General features: G+C 31.7%; 1 protein-coding gene across 1 annotated transcript in view; it reads right to left on the bottom strand.

Moving 5' to 3' along the window:
- scat (VPS54 subunit of GARP complex scat) overlaps positions 1 to 21656 on the bottom strand; it is a 72914-nt gene that overhangs the window by 13522 nt on the left and 37736 nt on the right. The window contains exons 5-7 of the mRNA XM_072523119.1: positions 13161 to 13323; positions 3534 to 4022; positions 2772 to 3376 (exon numbers count right to left, since the gene is read on the bottom strand). Of these exons, the coding sequence (XP_072379220.1) occupies positions 2772 to 3376; positions 3534 to 4022; positions 13161 to 13323 (1257 nt within the window). The remainder of the gene's footprint in view (positions 1 to 2771; positions 3377 to 3533; positions 4023 to 13160; positions 13324 to 21656) is intronic.

The following is a 21656-nucleotide window of genomic DNA, read 5'->3' as shown; positions in this document are numbered from 1 at the left end:
CTAATACCGTCATTCTGATATATATATATATATATATATATATATATATATATATATATATATATCTATATATATATATATATATATATATATATATATATATATATATATATATATATATATCTATATATATATATATATATATATATATATATATATCTATATATATATATATATATATCTATATATATATATATATATATATATATATATATATATAGATATATATATATATATATATATATATATATATATATATATAGATATATATATATATATAGATATATATATATATATATATATATATATATATATATATATATATATATATCTATATATATATATATATATATCTATATATATATATATATATATATATCTATATATATATATATATATATATATATATATATATATATATATATCTATATATATATATATATCTATATATATATATATATATATATATATATATATATATATATATATATATATATATCTATATATATATATATATATATATATCTATATATATATATATATATATATATATATATATATATATATATATATATCTATATATATATATATATATATATATATATCTATATATATATATATATATATATCTATATATATATATATATATTTTTCAAATGATTTTTTCGACCGTACTGTTATAAATATTGATTTAGAGTATCAGCAATCGGTCAGGAAATAAAACTCTATTTGTTCAGTCTCAATATTTCGTCACGATTTTGTGACTTCTTCAGGAGTATATATATATATATATATATATATATATATATATATATATATATATATATATATATATATATATATATGTATATATATATATCTATATATATATATATATATATATATATATATATATATATATACATATATATATCATTATTTTCAAGAAAATGAAAAGACAGAAGTATATGAAAAGGAAAAGAGCTGTTGAAACGTCAAAACTCTAAAACTTTCCTAAAAAAAAAAAAGAAAAAACAAAAGAAAGAATTTTACTTAAAAAGGAAAAGGTATAAGAATATGAAAAGATGAAGATCTGTTGTAATCAATAAAATAGGGTTCTTTCTAATACCAAAAGGAACCTATGCGCCAAGATGCTATGACTTTTCCGTCGAGAAAAAAAGACATACGAATATGAAAAAAAAAAACAAAAAGACCCTTTGGCAACAAGTTTAATAGGATTCTTCCTTTCGATCGAAACCTATGTAATAAATGTTAAGACTCTAGATTTTTCTTAAAATGGGATATTTCCCGGGAGTTGGCTGTATACCATAGTGGTTAAAAAACTTTTACACTGAAGTGAAAACTTCTGTTGTATTTGATGTATATTTAATTAAAAAATTAAATCAAAAATCCAAATGGATTTGAAGCACTTGCGCTAATAACCGCGTCACCAAGAAGTGCGTGGGTTTGAATTGAAAACTAGAATCTTAAAAGTATTCAATTAAACTAAATTAAGTACATTTTAAGTAAGTTCAGTTTTAAGTAATTAAATTTAAGTATGTAGTTTTCAATTTAAATCCACCCACTGCTTAGTGAAGCAGTTACCAGCGCAAGTACTTCTAAGTAAGTAATCCTAGCCAGTGCAGATGGACTAATAAACCCGAAAACGTTCTGACCTATTATAATCCATTTGGATTTTAATTTAATTTTTATTTATTATAATATATATATATATATATATATATATATATATATATATATATATATATATATCAATTACAGTAGAAGATTTCACTTCAATGTAAAAGTTTTTATCTAAAAATGTCCTTTCAAATAAAAACGAAAACCATAAAAATATAAGAACAAACATTTAATACCGTTCTTCCTTACACCAATAAGAACCTATGTACCAAGTTTCGTGACTAGGAATTTTTCAAGAATATGAGAAAGATTCGAAGAAAACCTGTTGATTCAAAATTCAACAGAGTTGCACAGATTTTCTATGCAAGGAAAATGAAAGCCACAAGAACATCAGTAGAAAAAGAAAACCTTTTGAATAATAATTAAATAGTTTCAAGTTTCAAGGCTCTTGGACACACTAAACACACTTTCAAGAAAAAGAAAAGGCATGAGAATACGAAAAGAAGAAGAGCTGTTGACCCCATAAATCATGATGTTTATATCATAGTATTTATATTACATTAAAATAATTCAATATTATGAAATTTAACAATGGCACCACTTGTTTATAAAAACCAAATTTTTTCTTAGGCATAGACGGCCGGTATAACTCGGCAATTATATTCGCCGTAGTTTTACATTTCATATCATTGCAACTTTTTGTAATAGGAAATTAATTAAATATTGAAGAATAAATGAAAAGTAAGAGTTCTTCCTTTAAATATATTTTAACCCAACAATATTCATTTGTAATATCAGTAATTTGGCATTATATGGCTATACCCATGGCCATCGTCAAAAATCAAAATGTTTTGTTTTCCAATGGAAACATAATATGTTGCATTTATCCATAAACAGTACAAGATAAGAGTATCAGATACATAAAAAAATCTAAAGTTGTTAAAATCGTAAAACACGATTAAACAAATGTTAGAATGTCAACTTTAAAGAAATATTATTTGACTTGAATACTTTTTCCTTCTAAAATTTATGTTACTTTCTCCATTGGAGGAGATTTATAAAACCACTATATCAGATAAGCCCAAATAAAATCAAACAAAAATAAAATCAAAAAAATATAAAAAATAATGTTTAATATTATAGCTACTTACCTGTTCATCTGGCAACACAGCGCTAACAGCCTCATGTAACTTCGTCAAATGTCTCGAAATATTCCTAAACTGTTTAGAAGGTACTGGAGGTTTAGCATCCCATTCGCCCAACTGATCCCCTAATAACGTATTCATTATAGACAATACCTTTGTTTCTAATTGTCGAATATGATGCCCAATATCTTTCTCAACCAAATCAAAGCCACTTAACGCTTCAATGGTGAGTGTTTTAAAATGTGCCCTAAGTAATGGTATCATCCATACTAAAAATTGTAAAGACCTAGATGCTAACGCTAAATTGGTTGAGGTTATAGTCTTCAATCCTGCCGTTCTAAGAGCACCTGCACCTAATACTAGTTGACAGGATCGTGAATTAAAGGTTTTGAGCAGGTCAGTCAGATTTCTGGCTACCACAGGAGCCAATAATTGAAGGTCGTAGGAACAAACACAATATTCGCTGATTAATCGAATGAGGATGAGGAGAGCACCGATGGTGTAGTAGCTTTGAGTACCGATTTTGATATATGGGGATGGTTTTAAATTATAACGGTTCGTTGTTATATCTTCTTCGCTCGGAGAAGACGGTAGGGACTTGATAGGCTCCCCTGGAAACAAAAGATAATTTTCAGTTATTCCAATATACGTTTCTTTCTAATTTAAGTCTTTAATACAACTTAATAACATATTTAAAAAATTTTATTTTATTGTTATCACTACAATTAATGATATTAATAATAATTAATCTAAAGTAAAACACTTTACCTGAAGCTAATTTATCTACCAAAATCTGTATTTCCGAAGGTACTTCGGCCACTTTCCACCTTTCAGCATCTAGTAGCAATTGTAACTTATTTTTCCGTTGTGTGTGAAACTTATGTACATAATTTCCTGCCTGAATTTTAAACGCCGCCTTCAAAGCCGCGCTTTGACGTCCACCACATGTCCTTTCGCACATTTCCGTAAAACTTTCGACAATATTAGATAGTTCTATAACTTGAGCAGACGTTACTGTTTGTTTATCCGATTGAGTACTGACTAGAGATGCGATTCTCTCGTTGCAGTAATCGCAAACTGAACTAAGGAGATCGCGTAACTTTAATTCTATACGATTGTGTTCCTCGAGTGTGAGGAAATTTTCTGTTGGTGTGGAGGATATGCTTGTTGATGTTTCCAATGATGATAGGCCGGCACTGGCTGCTGCAGTTTCTTTGATGACATCATGAACAGCTTTCACACGTTCCACGATTTTCGCTAAAAAAATTACATTATTATAACTTTCACACTTTTCATGTGTTTTTTTCTAAAATAAAAATGCATTTTAAAATTCTAAACACACCATAACTTTTGTTGACTATCCCACTGCTTTTTGCCTTCCATGTAATATGTAAAATTTACGGATGTGGCATTAAGATCTGACAAGTTAAAATACTTTTTGGGTGCATAATCTTGATCTTTTTCGTATATAAAAGGAAACAAAAAATATTGTAATTCGACTTTAAGCAGAGAAATAGATTATTTTAATATGACAGCTTGTAACCTCAATCAATACAAACCAGAAAGATATATAAGACGTTGTCAGTTTCATCCTTTTGATTTTAACTTGACTTTTCTTCTAGAAGCTAGAAGCCTAAGAATAAGCGGGATTCGGTGCAGGTAGATCAACTATTGTCTATTTATTCTGCCTTACACATATTATTGAAAAGTTGCCGTCAACCAGGAAGTACATTTATTTTATGTGGACTTAAGAAAGGCATATGAAAGTATCCCACAAAATAAATGGGAAACATTTGAGAAAACAAATATAAACAAGACTTTAATACGAACAACGAACCAAATCTATGACAATTCTAAGGCAAGGGTAAGAATTGGAAAGAGCCTATTCAAGGGATTCCAAACCAGCATTATACAAAGTTAAATTAAACCAGCTATTAAACAAAGTAATGTCTCTCACCGACATTATTTAAGATTGACCTCGATCAAACTCTACAACTTTGAAAACGCAAATGCAAAAATATGGGATTGTCGTTAAATAACAATACTATATACACATTATTATTTGCAGATGGCCAACTTGTAATAGCACAAGAGTATGAATATATTGAATATATGACAAGGAAATTAATCGAGGAATAAATCGGGGCTTAAAATAAACATAAGAAAAACGAAATAAATATAATAAAAACATAGTATATTATGTGTGTCGGTGGGATACAGGAGGAACTCGCATTGGAAGATGGGGAAATTATTAGACATTGCAACACATATAAGTACCTGGGTATGATCATCATGAAAGAAGGGAATGTAGACGACACAATAGAAGAGAGAAAGAACCAACGGAGGCAACTGAAATGGATACATGAAGAAACCGAAATATACGATAATCATAACATAATGACGGTATTAGATTAGGCTTAGTCTATACCGCTCTGAGGAGACCTAAAGAGGTCGAAATACGTATAAGCGGCTCTCGCTGCCCTGTATCAAGATCTAATACCATCTCAAAGATCTAATACCGTCATTATGTTTTATTACTTTACTTCGGTTGGAGTACCAGAAACTGAATTCACTACAAATTTTGACCATGATGAACGGCATGTGGAATGCAATTTTAGATTTCCTTGCCGAGTAATTCATCAAGCTGTTTGTTTCGCAAGTTTTAGGAAGCACAGTGGTAAAAATTTGAATTCGGTTTCGCCAGGTAGAAATTGTTTGATTTCTCTTTTTATACGATAATCAGTTTGGCTTTATGCAAAACAGATCAACAACAAATGCAATTTTCATTATAAGGCAGTTGAAAGAAAAATATAGGAATAAATAAAAAAAAGCTCGTATGGTATTCACTGATCTGAGAAAGCATATGATAGAGTTCCTCGAGGGAGTACGAAATAGTGAAAACGATTTTCCAAAGCGAAGAACAAAAACTGGTACAGTGCAGACAAGTCCTTAAGGAAAAAGGTTTAAAACTTGTAGGATAAAAACAGAGTATTTGGAATATGCACTTAAAGATGGAATAACTACAAATAAAATGATATCTTTTAAGTATCTAGGATCGGTATTACGGAGTAATGGGGAAATAGGTGGAGATGCATGCAGTAGAACTAGGAATAGATGAAGGATGAAGTGGAAGGAAGCGGGTGGTGCGTTGTGCGACCCAAAAATTCCAATGCAGCTGAAGCCAAAAAGACTATAAAACCAGCTTTGATGTTCGGTACTGAACCTTGGGCATTTAAAAGAAAAAGGAACAACAAATTAATGTGGCAGAAGTGAAAATTCTTAGTGAATGGGAATTAGTCAGAATGAGTGGAGTGAATAAAATTAAGGATGAGTATATTAGGGGCAGTTTAGCGGTGGCAGCTGATACTAAAATGGGAGAACATAGGTTAAGATGGTTTGGTCATGTTCAATGTTGAGACCAAAGAAGACCTGAGTGGCACCCTTGGGTCATCTCAGTTGGCCCAAATATTCAAATCACTAATATCCAATCACCCAAAAATTATATGTACTACATGCTTTTGTTGGTCCCCAAGTTAATTTTCAAGGAACTTTTAATAATAATAAATAAACAAATTAATCGGTTATTTTTATAAACTTTGATAATATCAAAAACTCAATGAATTATGATGTTTCCTTTCGTAGATGAACCAGAGAAGGCAGAGGAAAGATTATCGACGAAAAGAATTGTTCAATTATTTTTAGCTCAGCGTTTCTTGAAGTAATGCTGGTATATATGCATATTTTTTTTGTATTTTTTTTTCTTTACATCTTCTAATCGTGTAACCTTCTGGTTTTATAGTTTTAGAGACTACTTACGTAGCCGGGGCAGACGGCTACGTAACATTTATAGTGTCAGTGCCGGGATCGGTGCAGCTTGCTAAGCCAGTACCTAGCCACTGAGCTACGGCCCCACCCAGCATGACTTTATTTGTTGTAGTTATTAGTTTAAGTAATTTAACAGGTATCGCTTGTGTTAGTTAGTGTGACACAAATAAGAGTAAATAAAGTTCATGTCTTATTTGAGCTATTTAAAAACAAATTTTTGAAAAATCTGACGTTGAACCAACTGAATCAGGAACATACCCAGACACTAATTTTACATAAACGATTATATAAAAATTTATATAAGTCGTTCATAATTTTGATATAATTGTTGTGGTAATTAGTCTCACTGAAATCAGTCTCTTGTAAATATGAGAATTTTTCGAAATTTGTAAGGGTTAATTTTCAACTGATAAATCCCAGGCCCGGATGCTCCTGTGAACGAGTTGTCGTCTGCCGCGCGCATGACCTCACGTTCAGAATAATGGCAGGCGGGAAATAAAGAAACCAATATAAATAACGACCAGGTTTTCTTATTTTATTCAAATTACAAAAGGAAAAATCTGAAATCTACACAGAAGTACTTTATATGTAAATACAACTTTTTGTCCAAGGAATTTCAAAATAATTGCCTACAAATTAAAATTAAAAAATTTATTTAGAAGTAGAAGAAAATTTGTATAAATAACTCAAACACTAAACAAGTAATCACAAAATATGTTCGACCATTATTTTAAATATTAAGTTAGCTTTGAATATATAGAACTACCACCAAGTTACCTACTAAATTTTACAATAAAAATGATTTCTAAAATTTTAACATCTCAATAAAAATTTTTACCTAGAGGTATAAACTGGCAGAGTTTGTAACTCTTATTCAAGAATAAAACTATAAATATCTACAGATATTACAAAATTAAATATTGGGATTTCCAAGCTATTTGTTGATTTATTTCATGAATATCTACAGTTACCAGTATAATTTTGGGTTAAGAACACTTTATGTACACTTTGATAAAAATGTATAAAATTTTTTATGCATAATATGTAAAATATGCGTTTCTACGTAGCGGAACACATTATTAAAAGATCTTTTATTGTCCATCTAGTTAGGCCAAAATTTTAGTCCATTTTCTTTTGCTAGCTCTCTGGAGGGTAATTGATCTATTAAGTTCCTTTATACGAATGAATATTCTTGTTCTAAAAAACAAGCGTTTTGCCTTTTCGGGGCATTCAATATGTACCACCTTTGCTCAAATGATTAATCCACGTATATGATTCACTCGATGAACATTGTAAAGATAAATCATTCTTAAATTTATGACAAATGAATCCTGCCATATTTTCTACTCCATCATATGCTAATTCATTTAACTCTTCAATTAAAACATTATCCTCTACAATAGGATCGACCGAGGAGCTAAAAAGGGTTGGTGTAGACTTGAATTTGCTGACAAACGACCCGCTAAGGGGAATATCAGGAGTGTCATCGATTTCTACGTTTGAAAACTCAGAATATTTTCCTTCATTTTTTCCCAACAGATAGGATCTTAGTCTGTATTTGAATTCAGTGGCAGTAGGATGGTTGTGAAGGCCTCCTTTAACTCTGATTACACCGAAAAAATTTTCCAGCACATCTTGATTCAATCGCCTGGTTAAAATATATTCGTTGTTAAAACGACGCTTCATGTCGCCAAGCAACATTTTCAGTGCACTATTAGAAATCAGGATGCCTGCAATAATTCATATAGTCAATATTAATAATTCTACCTACATACCTGCATTTTATTTACTAGGTACCTTTTTGAAATGGTAATTTTCCTCGACCGCCGACTACTTTTATTTCTAAAATCACTTCGGAAACTTTATCCAATATAGCATTTTGTTCTTTAAGGGCTAATCCGTAGGCTTTATTTCTTGCTCGTGAATCGCTCACTGGAGTGCTAACATTAAACACATCGAACCAATCATTTATCTGAAATGAAGATCATTTTGTAAACTATATGTGCATATAAAAAATACCTACATTTACTAAATAGTTCTCACACTTACCAATTTAAAAAAACTCAGCGCATTCTACCCAATTCTCCTCTGATAAAAAGGCAAGTGTTTCACATTTGATATGGTACATGACATCGTATGTGAAAACAGCTTAGCCGCAAATTTTACTTTTTGTCTTTTTGGTCCAGAACAATTCAAATTATCAGCTGTCATTTTATGTGTGATTTTTAAATAATCAGAGACGTTAGTAGAATTTATAGTTTGTTCCACAATCTCTTTTTTAATTACTCTATTGTTGATTGAGAAGCCATGGTCCACAAAATTATTTCTTATTAACCCTAGAAGATGTGGAACATCTGCGAATACAAACATTTTTTCATTGGTCGCAGGATTTTCAAAATATAGCTTTGATTCTGATACTTGTAGTTCAGTATGCAACTCTATATTGGCACCACCCAAATCCGATACCATTGCAACAACATGAAAACCTAAAATATTTTAATTATTTATTTAGCTATTTAATAAGAATCAGATAAATACTTACCAGAATCATCTACAAGTTTAATTAGTTCCATTAATATCGACGATGACATTTTACAGTCGAAATCAAAAAAAGATAGACTGTTTCCATGCTTTGAATAATCCGGAAATCATTGCTACCTGAACGTAACTGTATTGTGGTAAAACAGAATCTTTTACTTGGTCGTAAATATATTCCGCCCTTATTTTCATTTCTTCGAACATTATTGTGCATATTCGATCACGTTCAGACATATCGGCAAATTCAGTTATTTTCAAGACATTTTTAAAATGCCCCGATCTAACTGTATTTTCCTCAGCCATTGCTTTAGGGTGGATAAAGCTGGATAAGGAAAACCCCTCTTCAAACTTAACCGGTATGTTCTAGGACCAGCAGCATACATTGCAATAGCACTTGAAATCTCATTTACAGACCAATTTATTCTCTTTTGAAAATTCAGTTTTTTTATTTGATTCTTACTGAATACTTTTTTGACTACGGCTAGTTCAAATTGCAATTTTTCAATTTCCTTGCTTTGGTTTTCCAGTTTGTTTCGTAATTCATCTAAATTTTCACCTGTTTCATCAGTTTGAATTCTAAATTTGAAGACCACCCACAAAAAAAAACAATACCAAATTAGAAAAATATTTATAAAAATATGAATAACATTTACCTTTTATCAGAAGAATTACAACTATCCACTAAGATATCACTGCTTGTGCTACTATTACCATCACCAACAGTTTCATTTTCTTCTTCCACCCTAATGAATTTATTTTATAGTTAAATAGGTATACACGGTGTCCCATATTTAAATTGCCTATACTGAGATTTTCGTGCATTTTCTTGTATCGTTTATACTAACGACGCTAGACATAAAAAATCAAAATGAGAATTTTTGCATTTTCTCGAATATCTCCCTGACCATTTGGAATATCAAAAACTTCTATAAGCCATTTTAATAAGTTTTAAACTACGCATTTATTTTTTTTCATTTAACCGACTCTGTATATCTTATAGTTTACGAGATTTCTGTATAGGCAATTTAAATATGGGAGACCCGGTAACATTTTTTTGTACCTTACGTTTCCCTTGAGGCTAGTATTTCACTAACAAGTTGAGATTTTTGCCTCTTTTCAGCCAGACGTTTTCGATTCAGTTTAGATGTATCTGTTGGCACAAAACAAACTTGGAATTGGGGTAGATTCTGAGTAGGAACTGCGTCATCTTTCAACCCACGATAATTTTTAGGACAGTAATTTAAAAGTTTATGTTTTTAATTGGTTTTATAATCAGTCTCCAGATAATGTTTTGAATAAATAACAGAGGTTTTAACGTTCACTTTGTCTTTTCTTTTTGTAGCATTTAAAGTAAAATTTAAATTCTAATATTGATTTGCAGGATTATAAAGTATACGAAGATCTGGACTGTCATCGAGTGCTATAGTCTGAGGACTAGTACGCACTCCGATGCGCATCACCCGGCCTTTCTACCTCATAGGAAATTTATGATTGGACCATGGACTTGGAAATGCACATATCGATACGAAACAAAGTGTATAAGAAGAGTGCATTTTCCAAGCCATAGTTAGTTAGGCCTAGCTTTACTACGGTCCCCACGTAGGGTGTCCTACGCCTGGGGGCCTCCTTCACGGGGCTCTGCTCCCTGCTTGTCCTGAGACTCTTTTGCTAGGACCTTTTTCGACTTCAGAACCGAGTTTTATTTTACCATCCTGCCTAATTAAGATGGAAACGTAGAGGCAACTTCGGAATGACTAACCGTAGCCCTCTGTAGAGCACTTAGGGAGCTGATATGGAATTATTTCCTGTAAATATCCTAACCTGCCTATGGTGACAGGACTACTTTTGAAATGGTTTCATGACCCTTTTCAAGTAAGGGTATAAGGGTAATATTTCTTTCACGAAAGAAATATGGTCTTTAACTCTGCTGTCACAGATTGTAAACAGACGACCTCTAATAAATAAATACAGAAAATTTATTATAATTTGTAGTCATAGTGTGATGTATGCACGTGCCTCTTCTTTATCGGTAACTAAGGAATTTTAAATTATTCTCGTGTTAGTAAATTGTTTTGTAAAAAGTTGTTTGTAAAATATTTATATAAATTTTATACATTGTTTTTGTAAAATATTTATTAACTCACTTATGACACAAACACAAACTTACGTAATCAAAACTGGTAACTCAGCTCAGTGAAACGACGGATCCGAAACCCTGACCCAGTTTAGTAGATACAATACGTAAATCTTTCAGCTAGACATAGGTAATCTACATTAAGGTAAGTGTGGCAACTGCGCTTTCTCGAGCCCACTGCTGTCGTCAAGGCCGCAGACATTTTAACTTTTAGTATCAATTAAGACTATTAGGCGTGCATCGAGGGAGGTAATTCTGTTACTTAAATATACGCAAATACTTTAAAGTAATTGAAATGTAGTTAAAAACCTTTGAAAAATTTTATTGTGGGCTATGCCCACCGAAAAACGCAAAAGTATTATTCTAAAAGTAGTTAAACACAAATAAATAATTCATTTAAAGAAATTAAAAAACAAACAATACATTCTACTGTACAAAATAACAAGTATATAAAAGTATATAATAAACTAAATAAAAGCTTCAAATATACCACCTTCTTTTGCAAGGCAATAACCTAGTCTATCATAAAACGCTTGTCCTACGTTTGCCAGCTGTTATGGCGAAATCGTAGCACAAGCATTTCTTATTTAATTTTCTAAATCAGCTAGATTATGTGCCCTCTCGAGGTAGTTGCCATAGATGGTGGATTTAATATGTCTCCAGAAAAAGAAATCCATGGGAACCAAATCGAGAGATCTAACAGGTCATTTAATTAGGCTTGTTCCGCTTATAATGCGATCCTGAAAAATTGTGTTTAAATAATTTCTCATGATGCGCGCATTATGAACGTAACAGCCATTCTGTTTGTACCAGACATCTTATAAACGGACATCTGAGAGATTCTGAATAGCTGGAATACTGTTATCGTGTAAAAGAGCACGATATTTAGAAACCCCTGAATTCAGAAACCCCTCAGTGAAAAATGGACCAATTACATGGTCAACATAAATGGTAACGCAAATATTTTCATTCCTCCTTTCGATTTCCTGCTGTCTTTCTGGGGACATCTCTTTTCTTTTGTGACATTTTTTACAATCTTGTAAACAATAATGTCTTTCACAACTATTTACAATATTTGCAATTGTTTGTCTACAAGATATGGGTATATTTTCTAAAGTATTAGCAAATAAATCTACACATTCTGACAAAGAATACCTTGATAATATCATTTAATTATTTGAACATTCTAAGTGTAAATAAATATTTTAAAATAATACTTTTCGATTCACGATTCTTATCGAAAATAAATGCGTACAGCTAACAGATTCTAAAGGTGCCGATTATCGAGCGCATTGTAGGTTATCGCTTATTGTGGTGGGATATTGGCATAGACTTGAGAAAGCGCAGTTACCACACTTACCTTAATGTATCTTACCTATGTCCAGCTGAAAGATTTACGTACTGTATAAATCGCACATTTGCGTTTTAAGACACACACCGCTATATTTAGTTTTTGCCGATGTTGGTCGCCCCCGGACCTGCTTAACTGTTTGTATATGTATACTAGAATGTAGGTGAAATTTAAATAAACATATTCTAAAAATGTATTAGGTTTGTCTTCGAAGATTAAGTTAAAAGGGAGTTATACCATCACAATAGCGCGACGAAAAATAATTTGGAAAATACTGTCGTGAGCGATATAGGAGGCTTTCTAAACTAATTAGAAAATAGATAATTTATAGCAAATTTTATGAGAAATTAGGATAGTTGAACACGACTGGATTTTATGTAATTCTAGAAAAAATGTTATTGAAAATATAAAGCACGAAATGATATTAATCTTATTAAAAGATTATTTTATGAGATATTGAGATGCCTAGAATATGATGATGAATTAGTTCAAGACTGCTCGTCGTTTTTAGAAACCATACGCTACCAAAATAATATCGGATACCTACTTAAGGCCGCACTTGCAGATCTAATAACCCGCAACCAATGGGCTGCGTCCATACTTGGTGCTATTTCTCCGGATCCTGTCAGCTCGTTGAGTTCATCCTCTGCATCTGCTAACTGCTCGATCATAAGTTGTTTAAGAAGGGCTTGAGCTGCTGTTACCGCTTCCTAAATAATAAAAAGATATTAACTCAAGTTTGCTTACTTGCATCTTTAATATTCGAAGATAAATTAACTAATTAATTCTGCATGTGTTGCTGTAAGGTGATTCGAGTAGTTTAATAGCAGACCAATCGATTCCAACCCCGAATAAATGAGGAATGTTCTAAGGTGATACCAGCAACCTGCCTCGTTAAAAAATAGAACACGGTCATAACTGATCACAAAGCCTCGCATACGGGAATTAATTATTTGAAGGTAAGGACAAAAATATTTTCCTTAACAAGGAAGAGGACTACGGGAGGGAGTACCGAACTACGATTAGCATGTTAGAATATTATTAATTACTGATTGAAATTGACAAAAAGCCCACAAAATCGATATATATGCATACTTTCGGAAACTAACTGCCTACTACTAACTACTAACTATAGGAAGAAAGAGGAATATCGAAATACCAAAATTTCTTGTGCAAATGACAAAGGAGATTAAGCAAGATCAGGAGTGGGCCTTTTACTGCAAGAGAGATTTAAAAAAATACGACATAAGAGATATGAAAATATCAGCTACAGACTCCTGAAAACGACATTGACAGCGGAAAACAGTAAACTACATGTTATATCAGTTTATGCTCCAGAAATAGGTGAAACAGAAGATTTTTATATTGATATAGTAGAAATTTTCTGGTTTTTTTTCTATATTTTCTATATTGGAAGATTTCTAATAGTCTAGAAAAAATACTAATTCTCGAGGATCTTAACGCAAGAGTAGGAAATAACCGAATATACAATATAAAACAGCGATTTAACAAAGACACAATAAATTGTAACGGAGTTACAAACGGTATTTCTACGCAAACCTCAACACAAGTACACCTGGCAAAATACATAACAACAAATAGAGAAATAATAGCAAAACAAATTATCGACGTAAGAGCTTTAACATATCAAAAACTAGTACTGGGCAATTTTTTATTAAAAATACCAGAAACCTTCTAAACAATCTGAAAAACTAAGCATACTCTTTAGAAGGTCAGAATAAATATGGTAGGTATTGTTACGATATATATGAGTCATACCGGGTCGTCGCTTATACCTGCTATTGGAATTTTCCAGATGAGGATCGAATAATATCGTTCCGTCCCGACCGAAGGTTAAAGAAGCCAGCGGAACTTTCTAGATAAACAGTGAGGTATAAAACGGACGATTTGAGATTTAAAAGGACAGTCGAAAACAAGTGTCGATTAATAAATTGTTCGCGCGGCTATTTAAATTATAACCGGTGTAAATGTTTTAAATAAATTATATAAGTGTAAATAAATTAATATTTAAGTTGAATGAAAATGAAAAAGACAGTCAAGATTTGATTTCACGTACAAAGCGTCTATGTATCTGTTTATACGTATTTCACTTTAATAAAGCTCATCAGAACAGCTATTCATAGGCGTTCTCAACGTGAAAAATAAATCTTTCCTGTCTTTAAGAAGCAACAATAAAATGGCTTCGAAACGGACGCAATAGCGACATCTGATATTAAATCCGTAAAATAGTTTCGAAACACAATTCAGATTTCTGCCTTAATCTGAGCCTTCTAAAAATTGCAAGGCATAGCAGACGTTGATAAAGATGTAAATAGAGACTTGGGGAATCTAAAATTTGCATTCCACGACATGTCTCCTCAACTAAGCAGAAATCTTTAGCGAATTGTAATATTTAAGTGTTTTCTATGTAGATTAAATAAATAAACGAATGTAAATAAAATCATGAAGTGTTGTAAAGTGTAGAACATTTTATAATAAATAAAGTCAATAAATTAGATTTATAAAAATAGTTCAGTATAATTCATATCAATTCAGACAGGCAAAGAAAAAATCCTAACTTCACAGTCGCAGATGTTATTAAGAACCGCATAATTTTTGTTTTGCACAAAAAAATTTTTGTTACGGGCCCCATTTTCGGAGTGCAACTTGCAGCAAAATACGAAAAATGCTCTATATATTTTTTATTCAAAAGATAATAACTTTTAGCATAAAATAATATTCTTACTTTGGCAATATGTATCCAAGTTATGTAAACACAGCATTCTAATTTTTTTTCATAAAAAAATGTTTTTTTTTTTCAAAAATGCCAATTACATAATGTTTACTGTTAATAAGTACCATAGAGCACTACATTTCCTGAAAAGGAGAACTTCCACTTTTCAGTCGTAACAGATTTTATAGAAAATTGAAAATATGCCATACATCAAGGTACTTTCTGTTACAACATTTTCTTACATATGTTTCATATTTTATTTGCATGGCATTTTAATTCCCCTTAAAGATAGTTTAAAGTTGAATTATTTGATAATAGTAATTTTTCAAATTTTGTTTCTTATATCAATACTTAACACAAGGAAGGTGCTCCAAATAATCAAATAGTACAAGACCATCATTGACAAACATTACAATATAGAAAAATAAAAAAAAATTGTATTTTTTTATAAAAATAAAATGTAAAAAATAAATTAAGATTAAAACAAAATTAATAATGTATTTAATTTACAACCAAAACTTCCACAAGACTAAAATAAATTAAATAATACCAGACATCGGCTCCTACATAACGGAAAATGGGACACTAGCTCGACAAATTGCCCACAGGATACAGACTGGTTGGTTTAACCAGAGGCGGATGAGATACAAGAGTGGTGAAGCCTGCGTTGGTGTACTGAAGTGAAGCGTGGTCTGTAAAAAAGGTTCAGGAAAACAGGATGGAGGTAGCTGAAATAAAACTGTTACAGTGGATGTTTCGTAAGACTAGAAGGGACAGGATCAGGAACGACGTGATTAGGGAAAGAGCCGGGGTGACTTCTTCTTCTTCAAGTGCCCTCTCCGCTAAGGAGTTTGGCAATCATCATTGCTATTCGTATCTTTGAAGCTGTTGCTCTAAATAATTGGTTAGATGTGCACTGGAACCAGTCTCTTTCCCTCTCATCACATGACCAAGATATTCCAACTTGCTTCTCTTGATGGTGATCAACAGCTCCCGTTCTTTGTTCATTCTTCGAAGAACTACACTATTTGTTATTTTGTCTGTCCAAGGTATTTTCAAAATTCTTCTGTATATCCACATTTCGAAGGCCTCTAGTTTATCGGTATTGCTCTTGTTTAAAGTCCAAGTCTCTACTCCGTACAGCAGTATCGAGAAGATGTAGCATCTAACCAATCTCATTTTCAGGTTTAAGTTAATGTCATGACTTCCCAGAATGTCCTTCATATTAACAAAAGCAGCTCGAGCCTTTCCAATTCTAGTTTTTATTTCTTCTGTGATGTCATTGTTGTTATTAACGCTTGTTCCCAAATATTTATATTTGTGCACCCGTTCGATTTCGTTATTGTGAATGTACAGGTTTGCATTCAATCTTTTTTTTTAAATAATCATGAATTTCGTCTTCTTGACGTTCGTTGTTAACCCTTTCTCTTCACTAGCTGTGACTACCTTGTTTAAAATGGCTTGCAGGTCTTCTACTGTCTCCGCCTACAGGGTGTACGGGGTGACTACAGTCTCGAAAATGGTAAAGAACAAATACTGCAATGGTTTGGTCACGTCAGACGTAGAAATTAGAACTATGGGAGAACTTATGTGGGACGAAGGTAAAAGCGATTGTCACTTCAACTATCTCTCCTATATCTGATGTCACTAAATATCTAAAGACGCTGCATAAACGATTCATTAGCCAGTCTAAAACTTACGTTAGGAATTCTACACACTATATAGAGAAATTAAAATATATCAAACTACGTCAGTTAATGAGGCATTAGAGTATATTACTCAGCAGTTCCCAGAAGACAGTAAAAACCTTTTCCACAACATATTTCCAGTGAGATGGCGGATTTATTTAACAGACTGACGAATGAGAACAGGAACTTCGTTCATATTATCAAACAGCTATGCATGATAGGTAATAGAGGAATAATAAAGGATAGGTACAAAATACTTCCATCTAGAGCCGGCCCTGAGACTGCCAAAAAGCACTGTCGGCGACTAGATGAGAGCTTAGATCCGTCATAACTATCACTGAGAAAGTATACTCAGTCAAACACGTCTCAAAATTTATATTGGGTGGACCTGAGCTCATATGGCTGAGGTACTGTAGAAAACAAGCAGGAATTCATAAAAGGTTTCCTTACTGAACATTAGCCAGTCAATGGAACCTACAAACAATGAGGCTGTTGCATGGAGACGTAAGCTGTAAACTCTATGGAATATAATCTTATAATAGTCAACCATATTTTGCAAATTTCAGAAGTATTTGTTGACACACCGACAAAACGATAAGACCACTGTAATATAAAAACAACAACATATCACTGTATATTAGTATAGGGTGATAACTCATATATATTATCAAGAAATTTTCATAGGAAGAAGTCTGTTCAGCAATATTTATTATACATTTAGCAAAATTTGGCAGCAAGTATTAGAAAAGAAATTGTGAAAAGTAATTCAGACATGTGGAATGATGTCTAGCGAAAACAATATTAATGGACAAGAACAACTTGTTACAGCAAACTTGTCACAAGTCACTTTTATATATTTATTATATTTAATCAACATTTGCGATGTCCTTTATTATATTTACTCAACATGTGCGATGTACTTTATTATAATATTTACACAACATTTGCGATCTCGAGGATAACTCAGCACAAAAAAAATGACAAGAATCTTTCCAATCTGACACTTTACAATATTGTCCTAGTACTTACAGACAAATATGGTGTAACCGTTTCAAAAGATTTAAAAGAAACTCATTATATATTTCGATTATATTTTTTTTAATAAAACTAATAGCCCCATCTATCTGTCAAGTACCTACCTGTAGCCGACTCAAGGATTCTTCTGTAATTCCCAAATATATCCGGTAGATGAGCATATTTTTCAACTTGTCACTCACGCCCAATTTCCAGATTCAGGCGCCATGATAGCGCTTCGCTCTTTTCTGTTAAGACCGTCCAACCGTTAAGACGTGTTTCCAAAGTGGGTCTCAATTCAGAGACCCTTATTGGAGAGGCTATAATGCTGATATTATATTTCTAATACTCGTCGCAAGATAGTATTGCTATGGAGTTATTCCAGATCATGGCCCAGTAGCAGTATCTTTTTATGGAATCCCTAACCCCTCTTATCTAGGATGGTGGTGATTTGATATAGTACGTAGCTGAATCAATTTGGTGACTGATTAAATAAGAAGAGAAACAGAGCAGATTAAGGTTGTACCAATTTTTATTATACCTACTTTCAAGACAACAGAAATGATTATGAACTCAAAAAAAAAATGAAAATATAGTGAAGTGTTCTAATTTAATTTAAAGGTTTATTTTCTTCATTGTTCCTAGTTGATAAATAACTATATTATTTTCAATGTAAACAAATTTCGAAATTTGGGGTTAATATATATATACATTCATTTTCTTTATAACCAATTCTTAATTTAATATGATACAAAGATTTTTTGTTTATGATAATGTTAACATAAAATAATATTTTGGAATCCCTTTGGGATGACGTAACTTTTAATGTTTTCTTTTTGTTCAATACTAAGAAATAATAAAGAATAGTTTTCTTGTAAACTTTCAATAAATCTTAATTTTTTTTTTTTTGCTCTTCCCCTTCGAGGATAAACCAGGGGTGGCGTCCAATAATAAATAATAATTTCATATTATCTAATTGTGCTTGAATTTAAAATACGATATAGTTTCTATAACCCCGCCCTATTCTCTTCGACAACGAGCGATTCTGGCCTTGTAATATTATTGTAGCACGGCAAGAGTTACAAAATGGCGCCGCCAACGTGTGGCATGTATTAGATTTGCGCCATTTGTACCTTCGTTACAAAATGTCGCCCAGCGTGTGGGGCTTTTGAATATTCCTGTATCTTCAGAGTTTTTTTCAATATTATTAGTTGTTTTGTACCCCCCTGTATATGTGGTTAATTAAGTCTGTATGTTTTGAACCATTTTTTTGGTTAAATTGTGTATTTGTTTTATCCAATTTTTCATTAAATCAACACTGCTACTATTTTAGAATTTTTTGCAAAGTATTTATATGTATTCGTTTTTAGTCTTCGTAAAATTACGTAGAAATATTTCCGTCTATTTTCTGAGATCAAAATAAAACGTATTTGGAATGATGTGATGTAAACATTCACTGCTTAATTTCTTTTTGTCGGTATTCTTAATGCGAACGATATTAATTTGTGTATTAACAGACTCGTCTATAATAAACATTCCATGTTAGAGAAATTTTGTTTATGTCCATAAATTAATTCGTATCTAAACGATGGCTTTCTTTGCAGTTCAGTCTTATTTGTTGATAGAACCATAATAATTATATTCCTCAATGTGTTTATTTTAAATAAACGAAATGGCTCTTAGCGTTCGGTATTTGAAAAATCAATTAAGTGAATTTTATTTCTTAACCTTGATTCATGGTTTTTATTCGCAGCTGGGAATTATACCTATATACAGGCTGTCCCGACCTACGTAATTTTAAAATGTGTTATCTGGATTTTTGCAGAATACTTTTTTGGATGTTTTTGATATAATATCTGTTATCTGTTAAATTTTCTTTTTAATTTGTTTTTCGTTTATTTTAAAAATAAATTTTTTCATAGTTTAACTTTTTCGTACTTTGCAAAGAAAATTTTATTTCCTGAAAAGGAAAATGCTTTCTATATTTTACAGTCCATGGTTCTTTTGTTTTGAATGTATAAGGAAGTAATGATATGACTTCGTTTCTCTCTGCCTAAGGCGTCTTTGTTGAGAATATAGAGCGGAAATATTGTTATTCTCCTTCTGTTATGTTAATTTTATGTCTTTGTGTGGTCAGATGTAGTAGAAGTATGTTTTTGGTACTGGAACTTATTTTTATTTTGTGGTTTTACCTTTTTTTTTCTCGAGATGTCCTGTAGGACGTACAGGCACGTGACCTGTATTATTGTATCTTGAGTTATTTGTGTGATGTCAGACTGTTGTATACGCAGCAGCTTTCTTTTTTTGTCGTTGACATTTTTGCGGTCTTCTAATAGTTTATTAGACCACATATATCTTTTGCTTTGAGACTTTTGGCTAAGGCTCAAAAGCTTTCATTTATTATCTTGTGTTCACGATATGGTACAAGTGAGGTTGAAGTAGTTTGCTGTTGTCTATTGTGACTCTTTGTATATACAGAGGTGAAACAACCCGCTGCCGCCTATTGTGAATTTATCTTTTATCTTTATGTCGACGTTAAGACCACGTTTGTTTAACAATTGAAATAGTTCTGGTACTACCGTTAAATGACCCACTGAGAATTAAAAGTTAATATTATTTTGACTCTGTTGTAGTTCTGCTAAAGAATGGTAAACATTTCTTTGTGATTTGTATGACGACCATATTGGATTCAATTAGGTGTCAAAAATGTTTTACTGTTCAACTTTTTTTATTGTTGTGGTGTGTTACATCCAACATCATGATTTTTTCATTATTGACGATGGACTGTAATATTTTTCTATTTATTTAGAAGATTGTAATAATTCTTCCGTTCCTTTTAAGTCTTATCGTAAGTTTTTGTTTCGTGGAAGACTCTTATGATTTTTTTTTGTTTCTTTTGGAAACAACAGTTTTAGACTAAACTGTTTGTGTATCGATTATGGTTTGTATGCCATAAACCCATTTTCTTTCTTCTTTTCCAAGATTGTGTATTAACGGTTTGGATTTATTTTCTTCTTTTGTCCTTCTGGAAGTCTTCTTGCTTGGAAATTTTCCACTGTGATCAATCCCAGAGGATATTCTTATGGAACTATTGGCCATCCTGTCTTTCTTCTTTTGCGTTAGTTCAATTTTCAACCAGTGGTTGGAAATTCATTCATTGCTTGACTGTCATAGTTAACTTTATTATTGTTTGATGCTATTTAGGTTGTCTACCTAGTGGATAACCATAGCGAAGCTTGCTAAGACTACTTAGTTGGCCACCCGCCTTTGTTGAGCTGGAAGCATCCCTCTTTTCGCTCCCAGAAACTTTAACACTGGTCTGTTCCACACTTTTAGTTAGGTTAGAGCCATATTTATAGAAATCTGCCATTGGTCGTTGTGCCTAATAGCCAACGAACTGTACCTGATGTCGATTCATCAAATCGAGCATCCAGTTTAATTTTGCATGTAAATATGTCGTGATTTTTGTTTATTTTTTATTGTTTTATTTAGACCTAAAAGCTTATCAACAAGTCAGTGTTTCGTCGGATAATTCAGATTTGTCTGAAACCGAATAAATCAGTTTTCTTAAATTTTTAATACCTTTCTTCTAAAATGTTCAGTCCAT

The sequence above is a fragment of the Diabrotica undecimpunctata genome, chromosome 2, assembly GCF_040954645.1.
Source record: "Diabrotica undecimpunctata isolate CICGRU chromosome 2, icDiaUnde3, whole genome shotgun sequence".
NCBI classification, from domain to species: Eukaryota; Metazoa; Arthropoda; class Insecta; order Coleoptera; family Chrysomelidae; genus Diabrotica; species Diabrotica undecimpunctata.
This window is presented reverse-complemented; position numbering and strand designations above follow the sequence as displayed.